General features: G+C 38.1%; 1 protein-coding gene across 1 annotated transcript in view; it reads right to left on the reverse strand.

Moving 5' to 3' along the window:
- Positions 1–1,945: 1,945 nt before the first annotated feature.
- LOC134794868 (uncharacterized) overlaps positions 1,946–21,920 on the reverse strand; it is an 81,346-nt gene continuing 61,371 nt past the window's right edge. Inside the window, exons 2-8 of the mRNA XM_063766674.1 lie at positions 20,484–20,626; positions 20,114–20,227; positions 18,837–18,965; positions 17,924–18,045; positions 5,047–5,164; positions 4,689–4,817; positions 1,946–2,563 (exon numbers count right to left, since the gene is read on the reverse strand). Of these exons, the coding sequence (XP_063622744.1) occupies positions 2,450–2,563; positions 4,689–4,817; positions 5,047–5,164; positions 17,924–18,045; positions 18,837–18,965; positions 20,114–20,227; positions 20,484–20,626 (869 nt within the window). The 3' untranslated portion in view covers positions 1,946–2,449. The remainder of the gene's footprint in view (positions 2,564–4,688; positions 4,818–5,046; positions 5,165–17,923; positions 18,046–18,836; positions 18,966–20,113; positions 20,228–20,483; positions 20,627–21,920) is intronic.

A 21,920-nucleotide genomic window follows, 5' to 3' on the forward strand; every position in this document is an offset into this window, starting at 1 on the left:
ACGCACTTGCAACTAGCAATGCACGCACGAGAACTTTCCAAAGTTGCGAAACTTTCCATATGAGAATTTCTCGGTAACTTCTGAGAATGTTCTTGAGAACGAGAATTTATTTATTTATCGTAGTTTATACCATGAATATTCACGATAGTTTAGGTGTAGTATCCTTACCACCCGAAAATTCCGACTTTTGGTCTACCGCTTCCGGTCAGAAAAATGTATGACGGCCCGGCCAAACGGTCAGACCCTAGGTGGAGGGTGCTCGACCAAATGTCATAGAGGGACCCTGGCAGTTTTTGACGCGGTGTTTTTTTTCAATATGGCCAACTTTTTTTTTTAATTTTTTCAAGTTTGTCCTAGCGCGCTGAAATTTTGGTCACGGAATCTCGGGGTCCCCTAGATACTTATGAAAAATTTTTTTTTGTAAAATGCTACAATTGCGGGAAAACTGGCCACTTCTATTTTGTATGGCAACTTTTAAACGGTGCGTGATAGGAGGGGGTGGTCGACCAAATGTCATAGAGGACCCCGAGACAAAACAAACTGCATTAAAAAAAATCAAACTGGCCGACTTTTTTTTTTATTTTTTCTAGTTGGTCCGAGCGCGCTGAGATTTGGCATGGCGGAAGATAGAGGCCTCTAGATTCCTATAACAAAAAAATTTTTTTGGAAAAAATCCAAGATGGCGGAACAATAAATTTCCATGTTGCAGAATATTCTGAGAACATTCTCGAGAACGTTTCCGCTTTTTGGGAATGTTCTGCAATTTGTACATTGCTACTTGCAACCCCTCTGGTAGGTAATTTTGCGTTTGTAAGTATCTTATCTACTCGTAAAGATCTAAACTAACGTTGAAGTGTGCAGCTAATGATGAAGAAATAATCTTATAAAGCGTTTGACCATTCTTTAGTCAACGCCCGGCAATCCAAATTGGTTATTTGTAAAGTCCATCTATCACTTTACTAAAAAGCAACTGCCGAACCACGTCATGCTCTACGAGCACACTTTTGACACTGGCGAAGGCATTTTTTAATAGAAGAAAAAGTACTTGGGTACACCTCGGCACGTCCGTCCGCGGGCAGCTGTAGGCGCAATTAGGCCTAGTCCGGGGCAGGCCCCTGGAGGCCGACACACGCGATAGGGGCCAAAGAATCCGCGGGCGATTCTAGAGCGATGTTTTGATTTTACAATATGTTACAGTTTAGATAGGACCTTGAGTCTTGCAGTGAATGTAGTATGTAGTGCCCAGTCACGTGAGCGATCAAGATCGTATCACAACAAGACCAAAACCCGTTATTTATTTATATTAGTAATCGAAATTTCGTTATCTGTCTCCATTGCTCTTCCACATTCGTGCGTTAGAGCGACAGATACTTATAACGGATTTTCGTTTTTAGCGGTAGGCCCTTCTGCTTCTCCCATATCCGCTTCTTCTTTCCGCTCCGCTTCCGCTCGTCTAGGGGCCCACGTATGCCGCACGCATTTCCTGTCACTCTGAACGCAGACACTAAACTTATCCGCTTGAAATACATTTTGAGGTAAGGAGACATTACATTTTTCGTAAGTTGGACAGTTTCTTCGTAGATATGTGAAGTTACTCTTATAAAAAGTCTACCTGTTTAAATGCCCAAACTCGGAACAAATTAAACAATTGTCTTTCTTTACGAGCAATTCAGATGAAACCTATTAAGTACACGTACCTAGAAATAAAAATAAAACAAGATATTAATGTAAAATATTTTTATCAATATAAAATCTTAAAATCACTAATATTAAATAAAATAAAAACTATCTGTACAAATTACAATTTAACACAATAATCTAAAATCATAAATTTTGACGAATTTTATATAAAAATTATTGCATAGGCATTTGATACTAAGTAGGTAGCCATTGAGATTTATGTCCAAAAGTAAACCAAACATTTTTTGTATATTTCTTAGTTGGCCACAAATGTATCTACTGTCGCTCAGCCCTAGCAATTGGGTCCAACATCTTGTGGACATTAAGTGGAGTTGATTGGATGTGGATGCGAAATCTAGCTGACAGTTGTACATCTTGAATAAGTCCCCTGGTGGATGCACTCGCCCTGATCAAGTTAAGTTAGGCCACGTCATGGGTAGATGCATGTAGCTGCCGGTAGCCACATACCAAACTGGACGTAATCGCTTAACCCGGTCCGCTGTCCGGTGAAAACAATGGACGTGTACGAGCGGCCTTAGAGATTGCCAAGTTGTGATTGTGATGTCTGCGAGTTATCGGCTTAATTGGTGGTTGGTGGAGATCTACAGATGTTGATGTGATTGACCAAAATACACCAAGCGCTTAATTTTGTTTGGCGACTGAAATGTCATAGAGTATAGCGTGTGGTTCGCGAGCCACAGTTTGCTAACCCGATCTAGTAATGTTACAGGGAGTTGTGTAATTACGTGTAGATTTGAGATAATGTTGGTTAGCCTAATAAACCACAAGTGACAGTGTTTAGACAGCTTCTGCCTGTGCCCTCGTCTTTCGCTGCCACAACTTTTTTCTTTTTCTTGCCGTTGGCGTCGTATTTTTTTTCCTCCTGAAACAAGGCATTTAGGTTTATTAGCATTTACTTGCTTTCGTAAGTACACAAAGTTTTTTAGGATACCGTGTATAGATAGATAAAGTGTGAGAAAGGGAACGAAGCTAAGCCTCCGCTATCCTTCATCTGACATCTTCATCTGACAGTAAAGGATGAATCACGCTAGACCGGGCCGGGGCGTGGCCGGAGCTTCCATCGCTTCGTTTTCTATGAAAAGCACCACGTGATCACCGATCAGCCGTCATAGAAAATGACATGTCGGACGACTCGGCCCGGGCCCGGCCCGGCCTAGCGTGAGTCACCCTTAGATATAGTATTTTCCAGAATAAGGCATCAAAAATATGAAAAGTGCATTTCAAAAAAATATAGTACTTTTAGATAAAATACTAAACATGAGTGTAATATACGTTCCAAAAGTATATAGTACAGAGAGCCAAAATATAGTACAATACTATATAATATAGTACGGTTGGCAACCCTGTCACCCTTAACCCTTGTGTTGGTCGGAAAAAAATAACCTGGATGTGTTGAAAAAGATAAACTACCGATATTAGGTACCTAAGGAGAACAAGAAACAGTACCTAGTTCATAATAGGGCTTCGTTAAATAGCGGGACACTCGTCACAAAAACCCACTTAGCAAATTGAGCAGCGGCGTAATTCCTGTCACATACTAGCATGGGTTTTCACTAGTTACTTAAAACTAGTTTTCCGTAAGGCCCCTTTGAAAAATAGTTTTAACTGGGATTCTTCAGTCCGTCAGGTTTTATGGTGTCATCAATATCAACAACCACCGTTGGTTGCAATCCACATCTCTTCTTCGTTTCGCTGGTTGCTATTGGTTGATTCTCGCACGTCTCGTCTCCGCCTCAGTGGAAAGGCAGTCTAAAGGTCTCGATACACTAGTTTGGAAAGAACTCGATTCACTCAGTTCAAGCAAGGAATACACGGCCAGGATGTATAGACAAAAGAAACGCAATGCCGAGTGATCAGAGTGAGTGGCCAGTGCTCATCCGCGACCATCTGCGTGTCCGTTTATAGTGGCCATCAATTGCAACCTACGGGTACACGAGTTAAGCGGCACATTGCTCTTTATACAAGTGAAACGACTTTAAAATCGGTCAGTGAGGGTTCACTTGCCAAAACCAAGTAACACCAACCAACCAAGTGACGGATATTAAAGCTGCTGTTACCTGCATGTTACATTTATAGTGGGCGACACATTCTGCCCGATTCGAACTTTAAGATACGTCAATTAATAGATCTAGAAACGATATGGATTAGATATGTCAGTGTCAAAAGTGACAATATTATTTAAAAAAAAACGCATTTGACACTGACATATCTAATCCATATCGTTTCTAGATCTATTAATTGACGTATCTTAAAGTTCGAATCGGGCCGATTGCTAATATTTCTACAGAATGAAGTATGTATCTTTAAAGTAAAAATCGGTTAGCAAGTGGTCACTTGCCAAAACCAAATGATGTAGCTTAGTATCACGGCTGGATGTAAGGACGAAAGAAACTTAATGCCAAGTGATCAGCGTGCTGTCTAATAATAGTCATCTAGACGATGGTAAAAAATGGTGGAAAGTAGATGAACTTTTATATTTAGTAGTAACCTTCTCTTTTAGTAGGTACTCGAGTTAGCAGTAAAACGTTTGAAAAATTAATTGAAGTCGTTGAGCTACTTTCAGAATCGAGAATCGCTCTACAAAAAGAAGTGCAATACAAGTAGGTACGTAAATCCAATAAATGTTCCGTTTCTATCTCCTCCGCAGTCGCCTAAAATCGAACATATCACACATCTTAAAACACTATTGAGTCATAAAACGACTAGATCCACATTATCTATCGCAGTAAAGACGGCCGCAATCGTGTCGGGCCATAAAAGTTCTACAGACTCCCGCGGGACTGAAAGGTGATTGGGATGTGAGTTATGAGCGCTAAGTTAATAGTGTTTTATGCAATAGTTGCATAAATATGAGAGGTCAAAGAAGGCGAATGGTGTGGGTTGAATAATCGGGGTCGATGGGTTGTTGGGGACGAAAATGTAAAGCAAGAGTTTCCGAACGTCAAAAAAAAAACTTCAAAAAGGTCATAACAATGTGGCATAAGTACCTCTATGATCTCCCCAATCTTGTATTTAGCGAGGACGGTCTTGGCGTCGTCGGAGTGGCCGACGTCTTGGAAAGCACTCGTGGCGTCGGTGCCTGCTTCTGCTGTGACGGCGTCGTCGCCTCCAGGGTGCTGGGAAAAACAAAATCAGTATCAAATAAAATTATGTAAAACTTCCTCTAAATATCTTCACAAATTGAGTGTGCGCGAAGCGCGAGCAAAGCGTCTCCTTTTCAGCTCAGGTAAAAATGGTTTCGTGTATCTGTTCGGCTGTTTTTATCTAAAATGGCGGAGACATGAGGCTTCGCGAGGTCTAAAGCGCACATAAGTTAGTATGTAATAGTTGAAGGATCCACCATACTTGCTCAACATAACTGGTGACGTCATAGACGGAGTCTTTGTATACGATCCAGATAGGTGCACCAAGTTTGCCGTTGCGTGCTTGCACGTCCGTTAGTCTGTACTGTGTCTCAGCCATGCTTTATTTTGGTATGGTGACTCTGAAAAAGGACAAAAAAATAATAGAAACTATTTTTCGCTGTTTATGCAATTAAGGCAAGTTAAGTTTACAACTAATATGAGGATATACATAGAAGGACATAGGAACTCATAACTCTGCCTAGACCTGGGATGTGCCACTAGCGCGCATTTCCCGAACCGTTCTGCACGCGCGCTGCATATTTACGTATTGCATATTTGCATGCCGGCTGCAGTTACACAGTTATTACTCCTCACGTCGCCCTGGTGTATGAACGAGACAGCGCTATGTATTTGTATACGATTTCCCGCTTGCACATAGGAGCGACGTGGTTCCTTTCGCAAAAAGCAAGGTAGCTGTGCATTCACAAGATCTGAAGTAATCTGAACGCACACAAAACTACGCAACTCCATCTAGTTGGTGCTCTTCAAAGTCTCGTCGATACCTATAACTTTTTAGTTTATTGCGTGCAAAGAAACATATATTTAGGTAGGTAATGTGTATGTTGAAGTTATGAAAGTATCCTCATTAGGGCCTAAACTTACTACCCATCCGCACGAGCGCTTTTTCAACGCGCGATAAAAATTATTCAAACGATGGCGGTGGCACTTTTTATCAAGCGTTGTTAGATTTTCGACTTTAAGCGTTGGCCGTTAAATGGAATTTAGCGTGCGGGACGGATTCAAGCGCTTTTTTAACGCGCGTTGAAAAAGCGCTCGTGCGATGAGGCCTGTAGATTAGGTGCTCGTATCTAAATACACGCTGTATAACAATATTAAGTTCGTATCGAAAATGAAATATTAGTCATAGGTACACTTTTTCGTTTTGCAACTGCCAAAGGTATTACTCAATAGATACTTATCGGTTTACTTATTTAATTTATTACTCAGTATTCGAGTTGTAAAAATGATGTAATATCCGGATGAGACCCTTATCTTATACAGGGTTTACCCACTATATTGATAACTGATTTATCAGAAATATGAAAGTTTAAATTTATCAATGAACTGTTTCTTGTTACGTCCAATCTGTAGAAATGTAGCACAGGTTTATATTTAATACAAAAATAATTAACATATTAAAATAATAAATAGAAAATTTATAATAAAATAATATATTTACTTATTTATTTATTACCTAATGAGTCAACAACAACTAATAGGTATCGTTGTGTTGCAAGTTTCATATGTTACCTATTTTATTTTACATCAAAAAACCGGACAAGTGCGAGTCGGACTCGCCCACCGAGGGTTCCGTACTTTTTAGTATTTGTTGTTATAGCGGCAACAGAAATACATCATCTGTGAAAATTTCAACTGTCTAGCTATCACGGTTCGTGAGATATAGCCTGGTGACAGACGGACGGACGGACGGACAGCGGAGTCTTAGTAATAGGGTCCCGTTTTACCCTTTGGGTACGGAACCCTAAAAAAACATATCATGCACTTTAAATTATCTTTATAATATGCAAGTTGCAATCTCTTGCATGACAAGGTTTAATTTAGTTTTTGAGAATAAATCGGGTTACTAAATTAAATGTAACTATTAAAACGATATAAATTTATTTTAAAAATAAACAAAGTACAGAAACATATTTTTTATTGGTAATACAATATTTTAAAATTAAACATATTGATAACCTTTTCAGAGTTTTAAGGTTATCGCTTAGGTTGTATTGTAGTATACAAGTAGGTATACTCGTATAAATAATATAATATAAGAGAACTTACCGCCGACGTCGACGTATGGCCAGTACGGTAGATAGCAGACTGTACGACTGAGGTGTAAGCTATCGTCGAGCCCTTATCCGATACCATGATAATAACGACTCGATTGCCAATTTTACATGTGATAAGATAATTTTTAAACTGTTTCGTCACGGAAGTGCCTAAATTCTTTAAAATATTCTCTTGTTATAAGTACCTAGTCCTAGCAAAATTTAGCTAAGGGTTAAAAAAAAAAACAAAATAAAACTAAATTATTTTTATTGTTAGGATCGTTTGTGTACCATTCATTTTACTCAATAATACTTCATTGTATACCGTTAACAACTGTTCCGGCTTCAACCAGTCAAGTGTTACGAAAATTAAGCACATTTTATTTTACATCATGACATCATGCATGTAAATAAGTGTGTTAACGTAAGCTGTAAAATGTGCATAAAATAAATACAAACCAATACAAAACAATACAACACAATACAAAACAATACAACACAATACAAAACAATACAACACAATACAAAACAATACAATACAATTTATATGGGTCATTTTCGGTCAGCACAAGGGAAACAATTAACAAAACACTCCTTTTTTTCGGGCATGCGAGTAAAAGTGGAATTAAGATACATACAATTAATTCATGTGGATGAATTGCAAAAAAAAATTACGCAGTTAACTACGTATTTTTTTTGCATTTCATGTACATATCATTATCGGGCTGTGTGATTTTCGTTGATTATAATTAGTTTATCTTTATCTAAATTACAATTATCCCATACCTACCAATAAACGATAAGCACGCAATGTCGTAGAGTACACTAGTTTCCTTATCTGTGCCAGACTAGCCGCTATCGAATTTGATGGGCTAATATTTTATTTATATAGTTGAAATCCAAAGGGTTTAAGGATGACTCACGCTAGACCGGGCCGGGGCCGGGCCAGGGCTTCCGGCGCTTCGTTTGCAAGCACCACGTGATCACCGATCAGCCGTCATAGACAATGACATGTCGGACGCCTCGGCCCGGGCCCGGCCCGGGCTAGCCTGACTCATCCTTAAGGTGTAGAGTTTGCGAAGTTAGGGCGTGTATAGAGTTAGAAGGTTGGCTCTATACGAGATCTGATAACTTTTTGACAGTGTGAGCCATATATGGTCTCCTCTTGGAAATATTATTTTACTTACATGAAAATGTTTTTGGTGGGATAACTCTTTTTGTTACGCTATTATATAGGAGAATGCTAAAAACAAGAGTCTAAACCGTAAAATTATTTTTCATCACACTTGCTCGAAAAAGATCTTATGCAGGTGTACTGAAGGGCAAAGGCCTATATTGTTCCCACGGGAGTTATAGATTCTAAAAAAAAAGCTATAACTCACGAGTGAGTTATGGCTTTTTTTAATTATGTCACTAATTCATACGAAAAAAGTATTTTTAAATGAATTTACATTGAAAATACTGACGTTTATAAATTATTTTTTATGTGTATGTTTAAAAATATTTGATTTGATTAATTTAATAGCCGTTTAAATTATTTTTTACACAATTTTCGACTATGGCTGAATTCGAGTGGGTCTGGGCCATATTATATTCTTTGGTCTGGGCGAATCCAAACCTGCCAAAACAAGACAATATGGCGGACGAATGTTTGAAATGTCACCGTGTTTAAGAATGATTTCGCTTAAAATTTAGTTTTTTCTTCGCAAGTGTGATGAAAAACATTGTATGTAACTCCGGGAGTAAGCATATTGTAAACTCGAGTCTTTAACTCAATGTACTATACATAGTAGCGCTAGTTATTGAGCGAATTATTTTCCGTTAAGTACCTAGAAGAAGTTCTTCGCCTCGCTTCTTGCGGACAGCGCAAACAGCGTCCACCGATTAATTATACAACTCACTAATCCGGCACTAATGCTGACACAAGAGAGCCGGATAACTGGAAAATTACGATTACTGGAAGATAGAGCACTGCATATTATTTTGATGTGTTTTTAGTATGTCGTGGAAATACATTTAACTAAAATGTATATCGACGCTGGAAAGGAGAAATTGGATAAGCGACACGCAGCTAACTTTACAGGGGAGACCAAAAACTGCAACCCGTTGTAAAAAAAAATCATTAAAATTCATTATGATGACGAATTTCTTAAATAAGAAACTTTATATGGTTATAGTGATGTATTCTACACTATCCTATTATTATTTTACCTTCAAATGAGTTATTTTAGAATTTAGTGTCGCTTAAGCAAAATGATCGTAAAAATAAATTTTGGTAAATTTATCTTACCAACATGTTTCACAAGAAATTATTCAGGTAAAAAAGTCCAAGCTTAATTTATCGTCAGAATTGATCGAGTAAAAACTATCTTATTGCAAAACATGCTGATTTTATAGTCAAGCAAAAAAGTATATACGTAAAATTTGACATGAAACAAATCAAGATAAATTATCTAATCACTTTTTAAGGAGCAATTTCAAACTCGATAAGCAGCTTATGCGACACATTCAACCTATGATACATCTACATTCTATGAGTTTTATAGTTATCGACCACAAGGAAATGGTTGTCATACCTACGCATGATAAAATATACCCTTTAAGGAATTTGTATAGCTTTATTTCAAATAAGAAGTTATGTAACGAGTCTTAAGATAACAAGAGCCAACTTAATTACAAGGTACCAGTAAGAATGGGAAATTTGTATTTGAAACCAAAATAGGAAAAAAATATTATCTCGTGTATAGCTTAGATTAAAATATGTAATGTTATTTTATCTATTTATTTCCCTAACCTGGCATTTTCTGATAGTATGAAAAATAATAACAAAAAGAAAGTAAGTAAAAAATTTACTAGGTAACTTCCAACAAAATTTTGGTAAAATGGAATAAACGACAAAAGTTTTATATCTGAAATTAGGTAAATGATCATAAACGCCAATAGTTCACATTTGACAGTCAAGTAAATTATACCATTAAAACCTATTATTCGGCCAAGTAAAAATAGTTAACCGACAGTGAAAGGTTAGTTGTCATAAGGCAAAATTATCCAAGTTAAGGTTAAGCTGAACTGGCAAATAAGTAAAAAACTCTAAGGTTCATTACATTGAATAACTTTTCATCTAATCTCCACTTTTCAAAAATTTGTTGAAAACCAAGTCGTTTAGTAACTTAAATGTACCAGTGATTCTCCAAATCACCGACTGGATAAGCGACACTAAAGTCGTCAGATTGGTACGAAACCTAGTCCATTCGATGCAAAAAAATCGGGCGATTCCAACGATGTATATAACTCAATATCTCTGAAAATGTCGCTTATCCAATTTCTCCTTTCCAGCGTCGATATCGTTTATTGTATGTAAATAAATGATTTGACTTTTTAACTAAAATACTAAATTAATATAAAATTCTACTGTTATCTGGAACTTAGCCATTTTTAAGGAGTTTGAAGTGTGATTATGTAACCGCACATAGTAAATTAGGACACAGAATGATCATTTTTACCCCTATTTTAGTGCCGGATTACAGGGTATACCGGACCGTCGAAGTGCCGGATTTTCGAGATCACTATAAGTATCTGCATTTAGGAGCATGGCACACTACGTCCGAGAGGGATGTCGCTATAATACGCGCATAGCGTTGTTTTGCTCAAACTTGGGGGCGACGTGCGAATCGGGCGCAGTATGCCATAGGTAATTTTATTATGCAATAATACTATTTCTAGGCGAAAACACTTGCCCGCGAGAAAAAAACGCCCATCGCTAGTCGCAGCCGGTCGGACAAATATCTCATACAGTGGCATAATACATAATAGCCGCAACAGCAATTGAAAAATCAGTTTAAATTTGGAATTGTGGCACGACAATATCTCACATAATTGAATGACTTTTCCAATGGCAGTTACAGCTGTTTTGCGTGTCAGAACAGAATAATTCTCTTAACTTTTGCGGTTGGCGCGAATTTTGACAGAGTTGCTAATGAGTTACAAAATAATTCAAAAACTTCAATAATGTATTCCGAAGTAAAAATACTTGTGTTCTTGTGTAGGTATTCGCGGGTTTGGGATTCAAATAAGAGTTTTTCATTATGTTACATGTACTTTAGCAAATAATTAGGTTAATGAGAAATTAGGAACTCGCAAGTTATTATAATGGAGCATTCCAAATTGTCTAACACGTGTGTGTACAAACGAAGCCTTGTACATATAGGGGCATTATTTTCTTCTATGAAAATGTAATAAAAAAACCTTGTCTTTGTGCAGGACACGTACTCCCCATACAACCATTTCCAGTCGCCGTTACGACGCGGTGTTGACACATCTTGTGTCGACACCGTCTGTTTCGGTCACAATTCCAGTCGCAGAGTCGTCGCCGTGTCGACACAGTTACCAGAAATGGGGAAGGGTCGACACATGACACAAAGTGACATAAAGTGTGGTCGCCGTGTGCACACATTGTTTCGGGTTTGCGACTACTTTATGCCAAAATCATTCGTTCATTCGTTCATTTTGTTCCTGTCAAATGGAAACTGTCAGATGGAAAAATACTTAAATAAAAATAAGTGACATTAATACGCCATCTCTAAAACGGATTACAAGACGTAATTATATATTGTTTGCATTTATATTACAATAGGACTTAAATTATTATGGGGAATTAAACTGCTCGAGTGATTTGATAAACTAAGTGTAATATAATCAACGCGCCACCACATTGTTTTAGTTTAGCCGGAAATGAAATTGTTTACTTCTCAGTGCCTGTGTTCATAACTATATTATTTGAAGCATTTTTAGTACTTCGATGCGTATACTATACTTAAATAACAGAAATAACGCTTTACATACTACGAAACTTGTTAATTATGATGTATAAATATGGTTTAAGGCTGAGAAATATTGCAGTCACAAAGTAGTTGCAATGTTTCGACTTTGTGTCGACTCTGTGTTGACACATGACACGCGCTGTCAAAAGTAATAACAAAGTTACTGGTATGTTACTGGATTTGCAAAATGGCTCCTTGTGTTGATTTGTTTTCAGATATTCTCAAAGTGTAAAAATGCCGTGGTCAGAGATGGGCATTAATCGATTAACTGTTTATTCGACTAATTAATGGAATAAAAAAAGTTAATTCTCAAATTTTAATCGCGATTAGTTTAGTCGACCTAACATAGATTGAAATTGAATTAATCTGAATATTAATCGAATAAATTATCGATTAAATCTCGATTGAAAGTTGACAGGGGGCCATTTTTGTACGTAAAAATAATAGAAATGTCTTGCATGCAGATGGTAGCAAAACACTTTGTCATAAAAGTCGAGATGGGTGTCGATATATAGGTTTTAGGGAGTGCCGATTTCGAAAATAATGACCATTTTGGAATCCGAAATGGCGGCCATGCACTGTGTCATAAAAGTCGTCATGGATGTCGTTTTATACGTTTTAGGGGGCCCCAATTAATGATAACCATTTTGGAATCCAAAATGGCGGCCATGCACTATGTCATAAAAGTCGAGATGGGTGTCGATATATAGGTTTTAGGGAGTGCCGATTTCGAAAATAATGACCATTTTGGATTCCAAGATGGCGGCCATGCACTATGTCATAAAAGTCGTCATGGATGTCGTTTTATAGGTTTTAGGGGGCCCCGATTTAGAAAATGATGACCATTTTGAAATCCAAAATGGCGGCCATGCACTATGTCATAAAAGTCGTCATGGGTGTCGTTTTATAGGTTTTGGGGGGCGCAGATTTAGAAAATGATAACCATTTTGGATTCCAAAATGGCGGCCATGCACTATGTCATAAAAGTCGTCATGGGTGTCGTTTTATAGGTTTTAGGGGGCGCAGATTTCGAAAATGATGACCATTTTGGATTCCAAGATGGCGGCCATGCACTATGTCATAAAAGTCGTCATGTATGTCGTTTTATAGGTTTTAGGGGGCCGCGCTTTCGAAAATGAAGACCATTTTGGAATCCAAAATGGCGGCCATGCACTATGTCATAAAAGTCGTCATGGGTGTCGTTTTATAGGTTTTGGGGGGCGCAGATTTCGAAAATGATAACATTTTCAATTTAAAAATGGCGGCAATGCACTATGTCTTTAAAGTCGTCATGGATATCGTTTTATAGGTTTTAGGGGGCGCAGATTTCGAAAATGATGACTATTTTGGATTCCAAGATGGCGGCCATGCACTATGTCATAAAAGTCGTCATGGATGTCGTTTTATAGGTTTTAGGGGGCGCAGATTTCGAAAATGATAACATTTTCAATTTCAAAATGGCGGCAATGCACTATGTCATAAAAGTCGTCATGGATATCGTTTTATAGGTTTTAGGGGGCGCAGATTTCGAAAATGATGACTATTTTGGATTCCACTTTTATGACAAAATACGTAGCCGCCATCTTGGATTATAAAATGATCGTTTTCGAATTCTGCACTCCCTAAAACCTATAAATCGACATCCGTGACGACGCAAGTTATCTTTATTTTCAGATCTAACAAATTGCTACAGAATACAAAGGAAAATACAGATGATTCCTCGACGCAATTGGGTGATTCTTAAATTGTGTCCAGATTTTTTTTGTCATAAAAGTTTTTATTTTTCACATATTACTCTCACAAGTTCCGTGACATTTCGACCTTGTAATTTTTTAAGTAAATGTTTTTGTTTATCTATGAGGATCTCACTAGAATAGTATAATCAAGGTATGTTTATATTTGATGAATGAAATAGTAACGCAAAAAAAAATATATTTGTGTCTTATATTCCTGCCGAAGACTTTTATTTTACCTTTTCCTTCTACACAAGTTTGGCCAAGTAATAAGAATTTAGGGCTCTCAATTTTATTTTGACTTCTACAACAGTAAAGCTACGAGGCCATGTTTGGTATCGTTTTCGTATAAATTCGCAGTACCAAATTTAGTTAAGGTATCACATTGACACCATTCCGAAGTAAAAACATATAAACTTATTAAAATACTTTCTTTTAAACTCCTCTTCACGCTTAAACTGCTGAACAGTTTTAATTTAAATTTGGTACACATATATTTTGAGTCCCGAGACAGGATATAATAAGTTATCTCAAAAATCATCCTTTAAAGGTGTGAAATGAGGTGTAGGGGGGAATTCAGAATTGACTTCTTGAAGTTAATACTGTTTAAGTTTAGGTTTGATGTCATGTTTTTTCATCATTTTTAACTAAATCAAAGATGTAGACCATCCCAAATTTCATATAAATCGGTTCAGCGGTTATTGATTTCCCGTACAAATTTCCACGCCACTTTTCACACCTTCAAAAGATGATTTTGGTTATAAGATCTATCCTATGTCCTGTTCCGGGACGCAAACTATTTCTATACCAAATTTCAACGAAATCGGTTCAGCGGTTAAGCGTCAAGAAGAGTTTCAAAAAAACCGGCAAAGTGCGAGTCGGACTCGCGTATTAAGGGTTCCGTACATTAAGTCCGACTCGCGTTTGACTGCACATTTCTAATAGGTTTTCCTGTCATCTATAGGTAAAGAACTATTTTGTGTATTCAGACGGACATACATACAGACGCACGAGTGATCCTATAAGGGTTACGTTTTTTCCTTTTGAGGTACGGAACCCTAAAAAGATTTATTTTAATTTTGTGGAATGGTGTCAATGTGATATCTTAAATGGATTCAGCACCCCAGATTTATACGAAAACGATACCAAACACGGCCTAGCACCTTCACTGATATAGATATATCAAGATAAAATTGAGAGCCCTAAATAAACTTTCAAGAGCGGATATCTCAAAAACTATTCAACATATCGAAAAAATTGATTGAATAAACTTGTAACAAATTAAATTAACTTTCATTTTGTATAAGTGGCCATGTCGCTGAGATGCATAGTTTCCGAGATATAATCGAAAAACGGGAAAATGGGACCTTCAAAGCCCCCTCTCTCCCCCCCGCTCAAGGGCTACGGCCGGGGACTTTTGATATGTTCACCTCCTAACTTGTCAAACCGAGTTACGGAGTCAAAAATTGTGTTCCGAGCATTTCCCTCTACAACTTTTGGAGCATTCGTTGCCTGACCTAAGTAGCTTATTGAATTTCTTTAAAAACTTTTCTGTAAAAGGTTGACGGGTGTTGGGTGTTTATATGGTTTCGGTCGATTATTATCATTTGCATTGCCCATGATGACTTACTAGAATTACGAGCACACGAGACACTAATAGTAGTTTGACAAACCTTGGTTTTCAAGAGGTATTTTATATTGACATTTGCTGTCACAAATTTGCTGTCAGATTTAGTCGCAAACCGCACGCAAAGTGCACACAAATGTGTCGACACCTTGTTACGGAAAAGTGTAGACACGGCGACGACACTTTGTTTCGAAACAACTCTAGACACATTGTGTGGACTCTGTTACGACACATCTGACATTTAGTTACCACTTTGTGATTCTGCGACTGGAATGGTTATATGGGTCGTATAACCCGTAGACCGTCAAAGACTTGAGTGACTTGAACTGACGCGCGCGGCTACAAGCCAATATCAGCCTTCGTCCATACGGACAGGGTTCTGGATGGCGCGCCGCACACGATAGGCGTGGCGTTCAAAGGGTTTGTGCTCCGTAATTATGAATAAAAATCGTAATAACTAAGTAAATTTAAAAGTTCAATAAGAGCTACGAAATGCTTAACTTCAGAATCTCTTAAAAAGTTGTTTTCTTAAATGAAAATAGAATTCATTTTAAAGTGGCGTGTATAGATTCAGTACACGTAATACAACTTTTTTTCTAGGTATGTTTTTCGTATAAAAGTTATCAACTTATCAAAACAACTACTGTTAATAATATTGGTCTTTAGAATTTTTTCACATTATACCTACTTCTCCGATCACTTCAGAAAGAAAACTACAATGAATTTAAATAAAGCCGTGAACATTTTTAATTACTATGATGTGTTATCAGAAGATTGTATTAGTATTTTATAATCAGAATCCGATAGATAATCGTGTGTACTCGCACGTACGACTTCACTTATCCGTTATCTTAAGTGTTTATAAGTCTTATACATTGTCTAACAGGTTATCCTGGGACATCCCGGCGAGGAATGTACCTCTATTACAAAGATACAGGTGTTTTCCCTGTTCCTCTTAGTCAAAAATTTTGAAGTCCTATTGAAGATTTGCAATTTGTTTTAGCTTAGTGTTAGTTGAATCAATATACCGGGTGTGGCCTGTAACACGAGCAAATAATTAAAACATAGATTGTACTCCTCAAACGGTGACACTTTTGTTCAACAACTTTTAAAAATTATGAAGTATTTAGTCTCTATTTTTCATACAAAATAAATATTATCTTCAATGGACGCCGTCGCCACGCCATATCATTATGATTGACGTTGCTTGTGACGCCTTAAACATAACAAAATTCGCAATACATTGCATCTTAGAATAAACTTTAAAGTGTATTAAAAATCAAACCACAAGTTATTTTTAAAAGTTGCTGAACAAATGTTGGTCAGTATGAGGAGTACAGCCTACAGTTAAATTTTTTGCTCGTATTACAGGCCACAGGCTGTATAATATTTAAGTCCAGTTTTCCTAATATTTCGAACATCAATTTAGGGGTGAGGTGGGTACCGCAGGTACTCAACAAGGAACTACTTTAATTTCGTAATTTTTGTATGTCTGGCCGTTGGCAACATATATATCTCGTTAATAATCTCATTATTCAGTTTACAAACAGTCATTGCGATTGTTTTTGAGTTATTTTCTACTAATAAAATATTACATTTTCACAGCATCTAACCAGTTGGTATCTAACTAACCGGTATCTAACTAGCTAACCGGTTGGATCTACAGTACCTATTTGATTTTATACGATACGATTTTTTACTTGTTAAAGAAAACAAATTTTTTTTTTCGGATAAAGTGTATATAACTGCATGACAGTCAGTTCGGATTTCGACTTGGGCTGTCAACAGAAGCAGCAATCCTTGGCTTAAAGCACACTGTCAAATACTACACAGATAGAAAGACGCCGATATACGCCTGTTTTTTGGACCTGTCCAAAGCTTTCGATCTCGTCTCTTACGACATCTTATGGCAGAAATTACAGAAGTCGAGGCTACCACCAGAGTTCATTCACCTTCTCAGACATTGGTATCTCAATCAAGAAAACCGTGTGAGGTGGGCGGGCGAGCTTACGGAACCGTATAGGCTCGAATGTGGCGTACGACAGGGTGGGTTAAGTTCACCAATATTATTTAACTTATATGTGGACGCGCTGATCGAGCAGCTTAGCAGCGCTCATGTCGGCTGCCATGTTGATGGCGTATGCCTAAACAACATCAGTTACGCAGACGACATGGTGCTGCTGGCGCCATCGATTGGCGCGCTCCGCAAACTTGTCTACATATGCGAGTCCTATGCTTCCTCACACGGTTTGATTTACAATGGTAAAAAGAGCGAGGTAATGGTTTTTAAGGCCGGTAGCAAATGTCCCTCACATGTGCCCCCAGTTCGACTCAATGGGACCGCTCTCGAGAGAGTCAGTAGGTTTAAATACTTAGGGCATATTGTTACCGACGACTTAAAGGATGATGAGGATATTGAGAGAGAGCGGAGAGCGTTATGTGTAAGGGCGAATATGCTGGCCCGAAGGTTTGCTAGATGTTCAAAAGCGGTAAAAATAACTCTGTTTAAGGCATTTTGTTCATCCTTTTACACAGGTAGCCTTTGGGTCAGCTATACCCAGAAAGCCTATAATGCTCTGCGAGTGGTGTACAACAACGCCTTTAGAGTGCTGGTTGGGCTGCCTAGGTTCTGCAGCGCTTCCGCCATGTTTGCGGAGGCTCGAACTGATGCGTTTGCAGCAATCATGCGCAAGAAAGCGGCCTCATTACTGCGTAGAACCAGGGATAGCACAAACAGCATTCTAAGGATGATTGCTGATCACGTTTGTTGTCCCATAATGATAAATTAAATTAAATTAATTAAGTCTAATATAACTTTTAAGTATTAATATAGTTTTTAAGCCTTATAATATGTAATACTAACACAATGGGATCTCTGTTATCTTCATTTAAATAATTGAAAATTGAAATATAATTGAAGTCTGATTCCGCCTTTTTTCTTGCTTGCACATTCTTGAATTTCAATACCCAGTTCCCGCCTACGACCTGAAATTAACACTTGTTAATATAGTAGGTAATTTTGAAGGAACTATTTAATTTCACTATTCTAATTTTATACCTACTATTAAACGTGAAATTTCAGCTACATTTGTTAATTTACAAATCCGTAAATCTTTTTTAAATCTTATGGAAACAAATAGAGCCTGAACAGGTTTTAATTTTAGGTAATCATTACCATTGCAACCATTGATCGTTGCAACTATGCAAAAATTGGTCACTCCGATAGGTATCCCAATTCCTACCTGATTTTTGGCACTACTAGCACATCATATAATCGTTGGCATCTCGAATTCTGCGTTCCGGGGTTTCTGAAAATAATTAAGTAGGTAAGTAATAAAGTTTTGAAGTGAAAACTTCTTTAGCGGCGCTGAGCATTTTTTGTGATAGGGAAAAAATGTTAAACTCGCGAGAGCGTAAGACGTGACGTCACGTGTGACGGACACTGTTACAAAGTCATTGAGATTTTCTTTTTTGATTTAAATGCCATCTAGTGAGTTTCCCTCAAACTGGTACTAATATAACTCTAATACTCACAGTGATATGTTTAGGGGTTTCAAGTAATGCGACGAAATAACGCTAGATGGAGTTAACCTCAATTATACATAGTGCTGCAGACATTTTGCACTAGTCATTGAGTTTTCACTTCTGCCGGCACTCCCGGAGTGCAACCCGTTGTTTTTTTTTGTAATTAATTCACGGACCATATATTTGATATACAGAATAAATAATAATAAGTCAAGTTGAAGTTAAAACCTCAAATAGTGGTCAATACTGACATCGACAGCGCCGACCTTGAACCGGTGTATGTAGACATCCATGACGGCACTGGGCATGCGCGCGGCGCGCATCGCTGCGCTCGCGTCGTTGCCCGCGTGCTGCTTTAGCGGCTCTGGGCCTGCTGGGTGCTGCGGAAATTGTTACAAAATATAATCGACGAAGGAAATTTTAGTCTGTTTGTCACGATTCCATATTAAATAGGATATGCATCTGCATACTACCGTAATTTTTTTGGGCATTGTTGTAAAGGTACTAATTAATACTTCGAAAAAAAAGGTATAGAAACGCGTAGATGTGTTGAAAATAAAAACTTAGTGTAATATGGAACTTAGTCCATTTAATATTTAATTTAGGTATGGCAAAAGTTCTAATGATATTGTCACTATCACCACAGTGCTTTCACAGTCATTAGGCCCCGTTCGCACGAGAGCTTAAAAAGCGTCGCGTTAAAACCCGACGTTAGCGTTTTTTTACCGTTTCAAATATTTGTGTTCATATGAACGCGTAAAAATCACTTATGAGTCGTACTCCCTGCCTTTTGAACGTGTAGTAATAAAAACACGGTTAATTTTTAGGGTTCCGTACCCAAAGGGTAAAAACGGGACCCTATTACTAAGACTCCGCTGTCCGTCCGTCCGTCCGTCTGTCACCAGGCTGTATCTCATGAACCGTGATAGCTAGGCAGTTGAAATTTTCACAGATGATGTACTTCTGTTGCCGCTATAACAACAAATACTAAAAAGTACGGAACCCTCGGTGGGCGAGTCCGTATTGCGGTAAAGATTTACGACTTCTAGAATTAACAATTCGGGATCGCTCTCCACATAGTTATTTATTACGAATGGTACGATATACGTTATGCATTCAAACGCATCTCAGCATAGCCATGACGATTGACACCAAAGATTGACACTTGACAGCCAACTGATAGTAGTGCTGGCGCTTTTTTAACGCTTGTGGGAATAGATACACGGAGTTCCGTATGCTCAATTCAATTAACGGCCAACGCTCAACGCCGAAAATCGAACAGTGCTCGATAAAAAAGCGCCGCGCTTAAAAACCGCCTTCGTGTGATTACATACATGGTTATCCATTTATGTCATTCAAACGCTTTTTTAACGCGAGTTGAAAAAGCTGCCGTGCGAATAGGGCCTTAAAGTCAATGTCTTAATGTTTGTTAAAATCTTTCCAAGCGCCTTAATAAATTTGGATAAAAAGAGTAACAGTTTGTCAATGTGATGGATTCAGCTGAATGTCTCTGTGTAAGCCAACTCACCAAATCAGCGAAGTTGGTGAAGTCGTAAACGTTGTTGTCAATGACGAGGTACATGGGGCGGCCTTGCTCGCCGTCAAACTGCTTTACCTCTTCCCACGTGAAGGTTTTCTGCGGCTGGAGACGAATGCAGTGTATGTATGTATTGTACGTTTAAGGATGACTCTCGCTATACCGGACCGAGGCTACGGACATGTCATTTTGTATGACGGCTGATTGGTGATCACATGGTGTTCTCCATAGAAAACGAAGCGCCGGAAGCTCCGGCCCAGCCCCGGTCCGGTCTAGCGTGAGCTAGTCATCCTTTTATAATTTATTGTTCAGTGTTCATAAAACAAACTGAAAGAAGTTAATTTTACACAAAAATACTCACCAGTTTAGACTTATCAGGGAATTTCTCAAAGTCACTCGCGTCTTTGGCTAGTTTCTTAACATGCGAGCCGGGGTCTACAGCCGCTCCAGCCATGTAAGCGCAGCCGCCCCCTAGTTCTGACACAAAGGAAGCCTGCGCTATTCCTGAAAAAAAAAAGATTCTTACATTTTGGATTTTTAGTTAAGTACCTAATATTATACTCTGTAATATCTTTAGGTATTTAAATAAAAGTAAACAAATAATTTGTACATTTTCGGATAGTTATAACATTTATTGGTGGTATTTGGTGGTAAACAACCAAATACAAAACCGCCTGGATCTGTCACTGAACAACCTGACTTTAACCTACATTATTTGATCGTGTAATGTTTTCATCTACCCTCAGGATACTATAACCAAATACAAAACCGCCTGGATCTGTCACTGAACAACCTGACTTTAACCTACATTATTTGATCGTGTAATGTTTTCATCTACCCTCAACTGGCTTAAAGAGCTATTTGAGGGTAGATATTGTTTACTTTTATTTAAATACCTAAAGATACAGACATAGTTAGGAGTCACTAGACCTGCTAGCATGAGTTGCGTTCTCGCGCGCGACTCTATACATCTAGCGCGACTTCAAGTACGCAACTCATGCTAGACCGCCAGGACATAGCCGCCGCCGAACAAACAAAATTACGCTCCCATTTTAAAACTACATGCTGAAATAACATGAAACTTAGCATGGACATGGAACATTAAAGCTAGCTATTAGGTATATATATCTATGTCAGGTTAGTTCTTTTTGTTAGAAATAGTACCGTAAAATGGGGTGAGTAGGGACAAAACTGACATTCAAACGTTACCTCGATAACATTTTATTTTTACATTTTATGCAAACTTAATTTTATTCCGGCCGTTTGTATTTTAGTTTTTCTTTATGATTTTAGGTAGTTCCATTTCAGAACTTTAACGATAAACACAAAATCCCTCCTCACCCCGTTGTCCCTCGTAGTTGGGGTGAGATGGGATTTCATACAAAACGTGATTTTGAAACGTTGTTGAATCGATTTTTTTTATTATGAATATTACTATAATCTGCGAGCTGGAAGAGGAACTGAGCAGGTTACACTGGGACATTGTAGGGTTATGCGAAGTCCGTAGAGAGGGGGAGGACACGACAACCCTGAAGTCTGGTAACTTGCTCTACCACCGGGAGGGCGACCAACAGTCCCAAGGTGGTGTCGGGTTTCTCGTTCACAAGTCCCTCGTAAACAACATAATAACCATCGACAGTGTGTCGAGCAGGGTGGTATACCTAATACTCAGAGTATCCAAAAGATATTCGCTGAAGGTCATTCAGGTATACGCACCGACCTCGTCACACTCCGATGATGAAGTAGAAGCTATGTATGAGGACGTAAGTAGGGCCATACATACTTCTAAAACCTACTT

This window comes from Cydia splendana, chromosome 11, assembly GCF_910591565.1.
Source record: "Cydia splendana chromosome 11, ilCydSple1.2, whole genome shotgun sequence".
NCBI classification, from domain to species: Eukaryota; Metazoa; Arthropoda; class Insecta; order Lepidoptera; family Tortricidae; genus Cydia; species Cydia splendana.